This window comes from Aspergillus heteromorphus (genome assembly GCF_003184545.1).
Source record: "Aspergillus heteromorphus CBS 117.55 chromosome Unknown BO70scaffold_99, whole genome shotgun sequence".
Taxonomy (NCBI): Eukaryota; Fungi; Ascomycota; class Eurotiomycetes; order Eurotiales; family Aspergillaceae; genus Aspergillus; species Aspergillus heteromorphus.
The window spans coordinates 215-11,732 of record NW_020290504.1 but is presented as its reverse complement, the minus strand read 5'-3'; the positions used below and the strand labels follow the sequence as shown (position 1 = coordinate 11,732).

Genomic DNA, 11,518 nt, shown 5'->3' with positions numbered 1-11,518 from the left:
ATATCTCTGTTTATAATTTTATATAGAGATTATTATTTTTTAATAATCTTTATAATTATCTAAGATTTTCTTAGATTAATTTTCTTCTTAAGTTATAAGTATAGTTTATATAATTAATTAAATAAAAAAATCTTAATTATATTCTCTAATTAAATATTTTTATTTTCTATAATAAAAAAGAAATATTTATTTCTTTTTAAAAAAAATTCTGTATAAGTATCTACTTTACTAAAAAAAGATTTTATTTATATATTTTTTATATTAAGCTGATTCTTAATAATTCACAGTTATAATAATATATTTTTAGTTTATAATATTAAATAAGTTAATTATTATTATAGACTAATAATAATTCTGTCTCTAAAGTATTTTTTATTATAATTTTCTTTATATTATAATTATATTATTATAATTAATAATAATATTTCTTATAGATAAAGCTCTTCTGTAAATCTATAATTATTTATTAAAAAATAATTAAAAGTATTTTTTATCATAATAATTCTTAGATTATTATTCTAGATAATATCTTCAGCTTATATAAATATAATATTAAAACTTTCTAGAAATTCTTTAAAAGTTTATTATCTTAATAATATAAATATAGCTTGCTTAATACTCTTATTTTTAGTTTCTATTTTTATAAATCTTATTTAATTTAGTAATAATATTAGTATAAATAATTTTATTATTTAGATTCTGATATTAGAGTAAGATCTTTTTATTATATTATTTTTTAAGTATATAAATATATAAATTATTTTAATAGTATTATTAAAATATATATCTATATTTATTATAAACTTAAAATATAAATATATCTTAAAGTTAGAAAAGTCTTATTTATTATTTTTATTAAAGATTTTAATTTCTAAGAAGAAAATTCTTAATTATATAATTAAAAAATTATTTATAAAATTTCTGAAAATAATTTTTACTAAGATAATAGATTTTTTTATTATTTAAATATTTATAATTTTCTATAATTTATTAATTTCTTAATTAAATTATTTCTATTTATTTCATTATTATATTTTATAATAATTCTATTATTCTATTATTTACTATTCTGCTTTCTCTAATTTATATATCAGATTAATAAGATATTATACTTATATTAAATCTTTTATTATTTGTTTATATATAATTAATTATTAATTTATAATATTTTCTTATAAATTATTAATATTTTAATTATACAGTAAATTACTATATTATAATATTTTAATTATACAGTTAATTACTATATTATAATATTTTAGTTAATTTATTTAATTTATTTACAGCTGATTATCAAACTGTAATATTTTTTTAAAAATTATTTCTAATATTAGAGATAGAATTTATAAGTTATAAAAAATTAAGTCTGTATATATAAAAAGAAATAATTAATATTAAAAGAAATTCTTGAAAATCTAATAATTTTTTATATATATATAACTCAGCAGATATTAATCTAATAAGATAGACTAGTTAAGTCAGATAGCTCTAAGATATATCCCATAATATCTCTGATTTCTGTAGTTAGAACCTGAATTTAATAAAAGACTATTATATATTTTATTACTGTTTTCTTTGTCTTTAATATCTGTAATATCTATAATATCTGCAATATCTGCAACGCCTGTAATATCTGTAATATCTGTAATATCTGTAATATTTATAATATCTATCATATTATAAGGGGTTGATTGGATGAGACAGTATGAAGAAGATATATCTATTATAAAGTTAAGATAGGAATTATATTACTTAAAATATTATTACTGATTTTACTAGCTAGATTTATTCTTATAAAAAGATATATTTATAAGAATTTATATAGATTAGAGTGGCTAACAGTTAAAATACAGATTAAAAACCAATCTTTTAAAAAGTATATTTAGATCTAAATAAATTATAAAATACTAGTTTTGAAATTAAACTTAAAAAGATATCTAATAGAGTGGCTAACAGCCAGAATAGATTAATGATAATAATTAAGAAATTCAGATAATAGTTAAAATATTTTACAAGAATTAAAATAAATATATAATTATTATTTAAATAATAAGTATAATCTAAACAAGATAATTATATAATTAATTTTTAAATTATATAATATAAAAATATTATTATAGAATATTCAATAATTAAAAATTATTATATAAAATAAGTTCAGAATTAATTAATTATATATTAAATATAATCTAGCTATTCTAAATAATATTTAAAATATAATTTATAAATAAATATTATATATTCTTTTAAATTTAATTTTAAAACTTATATTTTATAGTTTATTTAGATCTAAATATACTTTTTAAAAGATTGGTTTTTAATCTGTATTTTAACTGTTAGCCACTCTAAGCTGTATAATCTCTTTCTTTTATTAAATTAAAGTATCTATAAGTTTTTAATCTTTATAGTAAATATTTTATAGTTTACTAGCTTAATTAAATAATATAAAACTATATTTTTATCTTTAGAATTATTATAAATTAGTAATTTTTTATAAAATATTATTAAGAATCCTTACTTACAGTATTATTAGAATATTTATATTTATTTTATCTTATTAATTATATATAATTATTAAACAGATTAATCTAACTGAATTTTTAATTAGTTTATTAAAAAATAATAAAAGAATATTATAAAATTATAATTTTATAAATATATATGATTTTTAGAGTTTTCAGATAGTGCCCGAGAGAGGTCGCGGTCTGTTAGATGATAGGGGACTCTAGGGAGTATTGCCGCGCTGTTAGCGCAGATTGCAACTTCTGGAGCGATCAAGGCTTCTCAGAACATGATAGAGGTGTCTTACATAGCAGTAAAGAGGTTGATGATATGTTGGTAGTAGGTAAAATATATAGTAACTACTGAAGGATCTGTTACTTTATGGCCCAACTAACTACAGAGACTAGCCAGAGCTGGAAGGCTCCCAACAGGGTGCTTTGTATTTGCCATGTGCGCAGTTCTGTTTATTAGACTAAAAATTACTCTCTTAGACATCTAGATGATCCATCTAAGGTACTTATATATACTATATACTATATACTTAAAAGCCCCATGGTACAGTAGTCTGGATGATGACCTATTAATTAAAACAAGCATAAATAAGTGTGTTATATAGTTCCTACCGCATAAGTAAAGCGAATGCCGTGTAGAGAACCACCTCGCTTGCTGCTCGTCATCGTCTCCACCGCCTTTAGATACTCTGTACATTATTTAAGGCGGGAACTCCAGGGACCCGGACCCTACAGCCCGGCGGTGAGAGAGGGCAGTATACGGCAGTATTCTGTAAAAGAAATAGATAGATTATACAATTACTTTAGCCTAATTTCTCTGTAACTTTTATATCAGGCCTTGTATAGCGGCCCACGCAGTCTACACAGTCTAGCCCACACAGCTTACGCAGCTTATACAGCCCATGCAGCCCTCGCAGACAATATCTCGCAGCTAATATATCTAATAATATAGATATTACAGGTATCGCCGGTATTACACATAATTTAGATAATATAACCGCCTGACAAGTAAAACTATACTATAACTATTAACAGAAGCTAGCCTAGTTTAGCAGGTGGTAATATTGACTGTAGGATCCCATTAGCCAAGTGTAGGGTCCTTGGAGTTCCCGCCTTATTTAATGATGCTTTGGATATGAAGCACGTGTCTAAAAATAGTAGATATACTAACACTAGACATCTACAGAGTACAGAGTATACATCAGGTGCTCTCAAAAGAAATCAATACAGTACTATTCTAATTTCCAATCTCAGACATGTGCCTGAGTTAACTGAACATTCCTCAGTAAATAAGCCATGTTAAATGTACTTTACACATTATGATTGCACTAACTAGTCACATTTGATCAAAATCTTATATAATCTGTATAGTACTCCATACTGTGACGGTCCTTCCCCGAAAGGGGGTGGTTACTCGATCGGGCACCTCTGAGAACACCTCTTGGCCCCTCTATTCCTCCTCCTCCTGTATACATAGCAATACAATCCTACTACTAAGGAAATCATGCCATCCTATTGAGATCTTACCACGCCCTTTGTTTTCCTGTTAAGTTCTAGGCTAGAGAGTCGTTACGGGGTTATTGCCTATCAGTACTTAAGTCTGCTTCAATACATTGTCTTAGTACTAAGGTATCATGCATGTACAAAACACTAAGATACAGTACCCACCATGCAAGGCACATTAGTAATGAAATGGGTAATTAACAAAACCCAGGAACACTGCAACCTGACGGGAGGTGATGGTGTATATTACAATACAACCTGGGAACTTTACTCGATGCACCTTGGTATCTAACCTAGTACTTTGATAAATAACTTTTTTAATTTCTCTAGATTTATTCATCTGGTGGTGTTCTTGTTCTTTATTGATTTTGACTTTTCTTCCTGCTATCTTCACCCTCTTCATAAAAAAAAATGTTGATTGGCCTATGTGGAGGTTAGCAGTTTGTTTTTAAGACTCAATCCCCGAAAAGTTTTAATGTGAGCTAACATTGTCCAAAAGCTATTTGCTCTGGAAAGCATACCATTGCGGAGTACCTCATCAAGGAGGAGGGCTTCCAGCTTCTTAAATTGAAAGAAACAGGCTTATCTCAGACAACTAATGAGCTTGATGGAGTCAATAATCATCAAGCACAGGCCTCTAAAGGTGTGGAAAACGAGAGTAGTGCGCTTCCGCCCCTAGTATTTGAGGATGATAAATCCCTCTTAGACTTTGTAACTAGGAGATGGCAAGGATTATGGGTTATGACGGACATTCAGGATGCTACTATCCTGCATCGTTTTCTCCTGCGCCCGTTTTTCCTTCTCGTGAGCGTTGATGCCCCGATAGGCCTTCGATGGAAGCGATTTATGGACAGGTCTGTCATGAATGAACCTGTTGGCATTTTAGCAGCATCTATTTCATGTTCATACTAACTCTCTGCTCCAGGTGTCAGGCAAGATTACTTGATCCCCCGCCTCTTGAAAAATTCGTGCTGTGGAACGATCGGCATCTTTATGAAAAGGAGAGCGGACGTGCAAAACTCACTGATTTAGCACAAGTTCGGCTGTTTAACTCATCTTTGTCATTGCAAGAACTGCATACATCTCTTAAAACCCTTGATCTGGCTAATGAGCAGCGCCTGCGGCCAAATTGGGATCAGTATTTTATGGAATTAGCATCTCTTGCTGCTCAGAGGAGTAATTGCATGAAGAGAAGAGTGGGATGTGTCCTGGTTCGCGATTTTCGTGTTATAAGCACGGGATATAATGGAACACCAAGGCACCTCAAAAATTGCAATGAAGGTGGCTGTATGTGACCTTTTAAAACAGAGATTATGTATCAATTGTGCAGAAGCTTATTATTACCAGGTCCAAGATGCAACCGTGGTGAAGGAGGAGGCGTGGGCTTATCTACCTGCCTTTGCCTTCATGCCGAAGAGAATGCGCTGTTAGAAGCTGGAAGAGAGCGCATAAGAGAGGGCGCCGTGCTTTATTGCGATACGTATGTATCTATTTATCTAAAAGGCCAACAACTAACTGTCAGGGCTGACTAGGTGCCCTTGTTTGACTTGTACTGTCAAAATTGCGCAGGTGGGAATAACTGAAGTTGTATACTCACAGGGGTATAATATGGATAGCGAGGTACGTTCCCAGCAATTAGATCATTCTATACAACTGACCGCAACAGAGCGCCACTATTTTGAAGGCCGCTGGTGTGCAACTCCGTCAATTCTCTCCGGTAAAGTTTTGATATCGTCATTTCTACACGAAAATCTAATACATTGCCCTTAGCCTCGAAACGGACTTATATACCTTGAGAAGTCTGGGAGCACCACCTAGCCTACTATCAAACGGTGCTTCGTGAAATGTCCGAACGAGGATGTGCTCTATTTTACATTTCAAGAACACTCCTGCTTCTTCGAACTACAACTGTATTAAAGAAATGCATAACACCGAGGACAAGTCTGAATTGTGGGTTGCAATGTCATGATCAGACTTGAAATGATTTGAAAAGACTCTATTTAAGTACTCTTCTATATAGTATCTTAATTACTGTCTTTAGCTTTAGGCCTGGAATATATACCAGGACTTGATATACCAGGGGCTTTCCCCCCTCCCCTCTCCCCGCCCCCAAATCCCCAGCTTTCCTAGGCACTGGGCTGGTAAGATCATCTAGAGGCGGAAGCTCTTTTTATACTCTATATAAAGTAATTCTATTATTATATTGGGGAGTTGCCCCCCCTGAACATCTTAGGCTACAATTAATTTACTAAATTAAGGCTTTTTATATTCTTGAGTGGTTGAGTCGATAAAGAGAATTTAAGGAAAGCCTGTCCAAAAGGCTTCCGGATTGGATAAAAAATCTTTTCCATAATTCTATTATATAAATACATGCCGATCTTCGCTCTGCAATAAATTATTACTATCAATGATAATACAATCAGCGACTAGTAAATACCTAAGTTTCCCTGGGTATGGGAACCGCTACACCCCCCCCTTATTACCCTCTCTCTGCCCGTTCAACTACCTAGTAGGAACCTAGGAAGCTTATATGGCGGTATTTAATATCTATCTAGTATAAGGGCGTAGCGGCTTTAAGTCCACACGTATAAGCAGATAGAATCTTATATGGGCAGATATATTGACTCTACGTGGGTAGGGAAACAGCTAGCCAGCCAGAATATGCATATGCATGTGGCTTCAATAATTTACAAGCAACGAGTTCATAGTATAATGTAACAAAAGCAGTAAGTAGTACTACTGCGCAGTAGTAAAATTTATGCCTTGCAAGTTCCTAGTTAAGGCACTGCAGGGGGGGGGAAAGACAATGGTGTTTGTGTAGCCAGCTTGGGGGGGGGGGTGTACTGTACCATTTTGGTACTCGATTAGCGAAAGGAACCGAATCTATCCAGACTTTTTTCTTTTCTTACTATATTTAATTCTTCTTGAGTGTCTAACTTAGCAGTCTCTTATAGTTCCTTTGACTCATATATTGCAAAAAAATTATTGGCAGGTTGAATTAAGTAGGTGTAACAAATGTTCTATTTATTCCCTTTGGGAAATAGAGTGTTGAGTTAGGACCGAGGTTAATTTTGTTACAGCAGTAAGTACTACTACTATCAACCTACCTGGATTAGGTTCTGTTGGTAATTACATGGTTACCTAACAACAAAACTTGTTAACTAGTTACATGAGCAGTCAGGAATGACTCAGCTCGGCATGTTTCCCATAGTGGGGTAAGAAGAAGCATAATCCTCTACGTGCAACTTCTTTTTCTCACAGGAAGTGCAGGCCATCTATTAGTGTCTTTTGTGGAATTAGCCGCAGAAAACAACTTGGTATACAGTCTATGTGCTCTGTGAAGCTCTAGGGTCACTTTTCTTTACTTTCTTTTCACTCAATGCATGCCACAATGCCTACAGTTCATATGCTCGATTATGTCGCCGGAAATGTCCGATCTCTGGTCAATGCAATCAATAAAGTTGGCTACCAGGTTGAATGGGTCAAGTCTCCCAGTGATCTCAAGAATGCAGAGGTGAGATAATGCTGTTGTATACATCATTCAACGCCAAGTTGGGCTGACGGCAATGGTTAGAAACTTATCCTACCAGGGGTCGGCCACTTTGGTCATTGTCTATCTCAACTTTCAGAGGGGGGCTACCTGGACCCAATCAAACAGCATATAACATCCGGGAAACCTTTCATGGGCATTTGTGTTGGATTGCAAGCACTCTTCGACGGGTCTGATGAAGACCCCGATGTTCCAGGCCTGGGGTTGATCCCGGTTCGCATGCATAAGTTCAATGCCGATTTCAAGAGTGTACCTCATATAGGCTGGAATTCTGCCATTGATACAAAAATCGGCTCTTCTGGGAACCAAAGCTTTTATGGCTTGGATGCGAGCAGCAAGTACTATTATGTTCACTCTTACGCGGCTCTCTACACCCCGGGCCTCCTTGAAGAGGATGGCTGGTCTGTCGCCACTGCTACATATGGGAACGAGGAGTTTATTGGTGCTATCGCGCGAGGTAATGTTTTTGCAACGCAATTTCACCCGGAAAAAAGTGGACAGGCCGGGCTACAGACTATTGGCGCATTTCTGAATGGTGATTGTTTTCAGACACTCGCCCCCCGAACTTCACTCTCCCCGGGAAAAGGTGATGGACTAACACGTAGGATCATTGCTTGTCTTGATGTGCGTACCAATGATTCCGGGGATCTTGTCGTCACAAAAGGCGATCAATATGATGTCCGTGAAAAGGACGGGGTGGATGCTGGAGGCCGAGTGAGGAATCTGGGAAAGCCAGTTGACATGGCAAGAACATATTACGAACAAGGGGCAGACGAGGTTACATTTCTGAATATCACTTCCTTCAGAAATTGTCCAGTTGCGGATACGCCTATGCTGGAAATCCTAAAGAGAACTTCAGAAACAGTCTTTGTGCCATTGACAATTGGTGGCGGAATTAAAGACACGATTGATATTGATGGTACCCCAATTTCCGCTCTTGATGTCGCAACCATGTATTTCAAATCTGGTGCTGATAAAGTCAGCATTGGCTCTGATGCTGTTATTGCAGCAGAAGAGTTCTATGCAACTGGTGAGAAACTGACTGGGAACACAGCTATAGAGTCAATATCAAAGGCATATGGTAACCAGGCTGTGGTTGTGAGCGTGGATCCTAAGCGGGTGTATGTGAGCAGACCAGAGGATACCAAACATCATACAATCAAGACAAAATACCCCAATGCTGCTGGTCAAAACTATTGCTGGTATCAGTGCACCATAAAGGGTGGCCGCGAGAGTCGGGATCTTGATGTATGGCAGTTATCCAAGGCTGTTGAAGCTATGGGGGCTGGTGAAATCCTACTCAATTGCATTGACAAAGATGGAAGCAACAGTGGCTTTGATCTAGAGCTTATTAATGATGTTAAGACTGCTATCAAAATTCCAGTTATTGCCTCAAGTGGAGCTGGCAACCCTGAACATTTTGCAGAAGTTTTTGAAAGTACTAAAACTGATGCAGCTTTGGGCGCTGGCATGGTAAGTCACTTTTATGACTATCTTTGTCTACAAGTTTGCTAATACTCTACTCAATCATCACAGTTCCACCGCGGTGAATTTACTGTTGGTGAGGTTAAAAATTATTTAAGCAATAGAGGTTTTCTTGTCCGTGACTTTGAAGCAGACAGATAACATATATTATCTTCAACCTTGTATGATAATTGTCAGTTATTGCAAATTTTGATGAAAGAATGCTACATATTATATAGGAACTGTTCTTGTTCCCCATGTCACAGCAGCACCATGATTCCATAGAGAATTGATAAGAATATGTTCCTGCTTTTAGGGTGGCTACTCATCTTAATTATAATGTTTCTGATATAGTGCGAGGGATCACTTAACACCAAAACCTGGTGCTTCATCTGATTAATAAGCTACGCATATGAGGCTTGAAAAAAAAGTCAAATCACTGAGTACTATAGTACCCAGACTAGCAAGGCTTGGGAGTGTCACAGCGCAGTGTCGGGTATGCATTCTGATGCTAAACCACTGCACTATCAGCAAAAGAACTAGTATATAAAACCAGTAGCTTTATACTATATATATTATATGTAAAAACTTTAAAATAGAACAAACAGATTCAGAATCAATAATAATAATAATAATAGATATTATATTATAATATTAGATTTTTTTTAAAGTATTAGTTTTTTAGTACTGTAGAAAGATCTTTGTTAGAGAAATGATTAAATTAAGCTAATCTAATAATTAACTGTTGATACAGAAGGAATTAATAAAGAAGAAAAGAAGAGAAAAAAATAAGAATATTTAAATTATATTCTTTTATTTTTTTTATATAGTACTATTTCTTGCTTTATTTAATTATTTATTTAATTATAATATACTAAACAGAATATTCGCGCAGATTTTATTAAATTTTTAAGATTTGAAAAATTTATATAAGAATCTTATAATAATATTCTTTTTTTTATTTTATATATATTTTATTTTATTTATAAATAATTTCAAGATTTCTAATATATATATTATCTCTATTATATAAAAAATATATCTCTTATAAATAGCAGTTCTTTAATTTTTTTATTATTTTTAAATATAATTTTATAAATAATTTAATATTTTTATATTATTTTTTTATCAAATCTTTTTTTATTTTTTTTATATATTAATATCTTCTAATATTTATAAGTATAGCTAAAAAGATTAAGTCTGAGAATATATTTATTATACTTTTTTTTATTTTTTATATAATTTCTTTAAATCTACTTAGACTGCTCTGTATATAAACAAGTTTATTATATTTATTTATAAATTTTTATAAAAAAAGTAAATATATTACTATATATTTTATAACTTAGAAAAATAAAATACTTTATTAATTATATTATATTAATTTATAAAAAAGGTTTAAAAAATTGTTTATATAAATTTATTATTTATATTAGCTTGCTGTCTGTTATATAAATAGATATTTATTTTTAAATTTTATATAAATATTATTAATATATATTATAAATCTTTTTTTATTTACTAAGAACTATTTATTTTTTATATATTAATATTATTTTTATTTTTTCTTATAGCTTGCCGCAGTTTATTTTATATATTAATAATATTTATTTTATTTTTTTTTAAAAATATCTAATTATCTAAGTACTAAAGTAAATATTATAATAAATATAAATAAAACAATTATAGAATCTATTATATATATATTAATAAAAATAAAATAAAATATTAATTTATTAATACCGCGCTGCTCTTCTATATTATTATTAAAAAATTAAAAATTTAAAAAATATTAGATAAAAAGATTTTTCTATATTTTTTTATATTATTTTTTTATCTTTTTCTATAAAAAATAAAGTTTTATTAATTAAAAGATATTATTAGTAGTTATCTAGAGAAATTTTATTAATTAAATAATATTATTAATTAATTATTCAGAAATCTAAGAATTATTTTTAAATTTTAATTAATTATTAAGAGCTTTAGCTTTTTATAAAGTAGAGATTAATTCTTATATTATATAAATATATTTAATTTATTTAATTTCATATTAAAGTTATATTCTCTAATCTTTTTTTATATATCTCTTATTTTAAATTTTTTTTATTATAAACTATTTTTATTATTAATTATTACTGTAGAGTGGCTAACAGCCAGGTCAGGTCAGGTTAATTAGAATTTTTATATCTAATCATCAGGTTATAATCAGATTAAGAAAATTTTTATATCTAACTGTAATATAATTAAAAATTAGATAATTAATTATCTTAATTATTCTTAATATTAAGATCTATCTATTATATTTTTTTAAGCTCTAGTATAATTAAGATATATTTAGATTAAATAATTATTAATCTAACTATCTTTATTATTATCTAAAAATATATAAAAAAAGCTTTTTAGATTAAAAAAATATAATTAAAAAAGAAATTAATATCTTTTTTATTATTAACTATTAAAAATAATAAGAAAGTTCTAGTTATATTAA

At 30.4% G+C, this 11,518-nt stretch overlaps 2 protein-coding genes across 2 annotated transcripts; both read left to right on the top strand.

Moving 5' to 3' along the window:
* The first annotated feature begins 4,359 nt into the window (after positions 1 to 4,359).
* On the top strand, positions 4,360 to 6,011 carry BO70DRAFT_367174 (deoxycytidine monophosphate deaminase). The gene is made up of 7 exons (XM_025544522.1): positions 4,360 to 4,449; positions 4,516 to 4,870; positions 4,942 to 5,303; positions 5,364 to 5,496; positions 5,549 to 5,636; positions 5,683 to 5,733; positions 5,787 to 6,011. Exons 1-7 carry the CDS (start codon positions 4,428 to 4,430, stop codon positions 5,832 to 5,834), a joined length of 1,059 nt encoding a protein of 352 aa, XP_025394090.1. The 5' UTR covers positions 4,360 to 4,427; the 3' UTR covers positions 5,835 to 6,011.
* A 1,227-nt stretch (positions 6,012 to 7,238) lies between these two features.
* On the top strand, positions 7,239 to 9,311 carry BO70DRAFT_367173 (imidazoleglycerol-phosphate synthase). Its single transcript, XM_025544521.1, has 3 exons — positions 7,239 to 7,530; positions 7,591 to 9,039; positions 9,103 to 9,311. Exons 1-3 carry the CDS (start codon positions 7,408 to 7,410, stop codon positions 9,190 to 9,192), a joined length of 1,662 nt encoding a protein of 553 aa, XP_025394089.1. The 5' UTR covers positions 7,239 to 7,407; the 3' UTR covers positions 9,193 to 9,311.
* Positions 9,312 to 11,518: the final 2,207 nt, after the last annotated feature.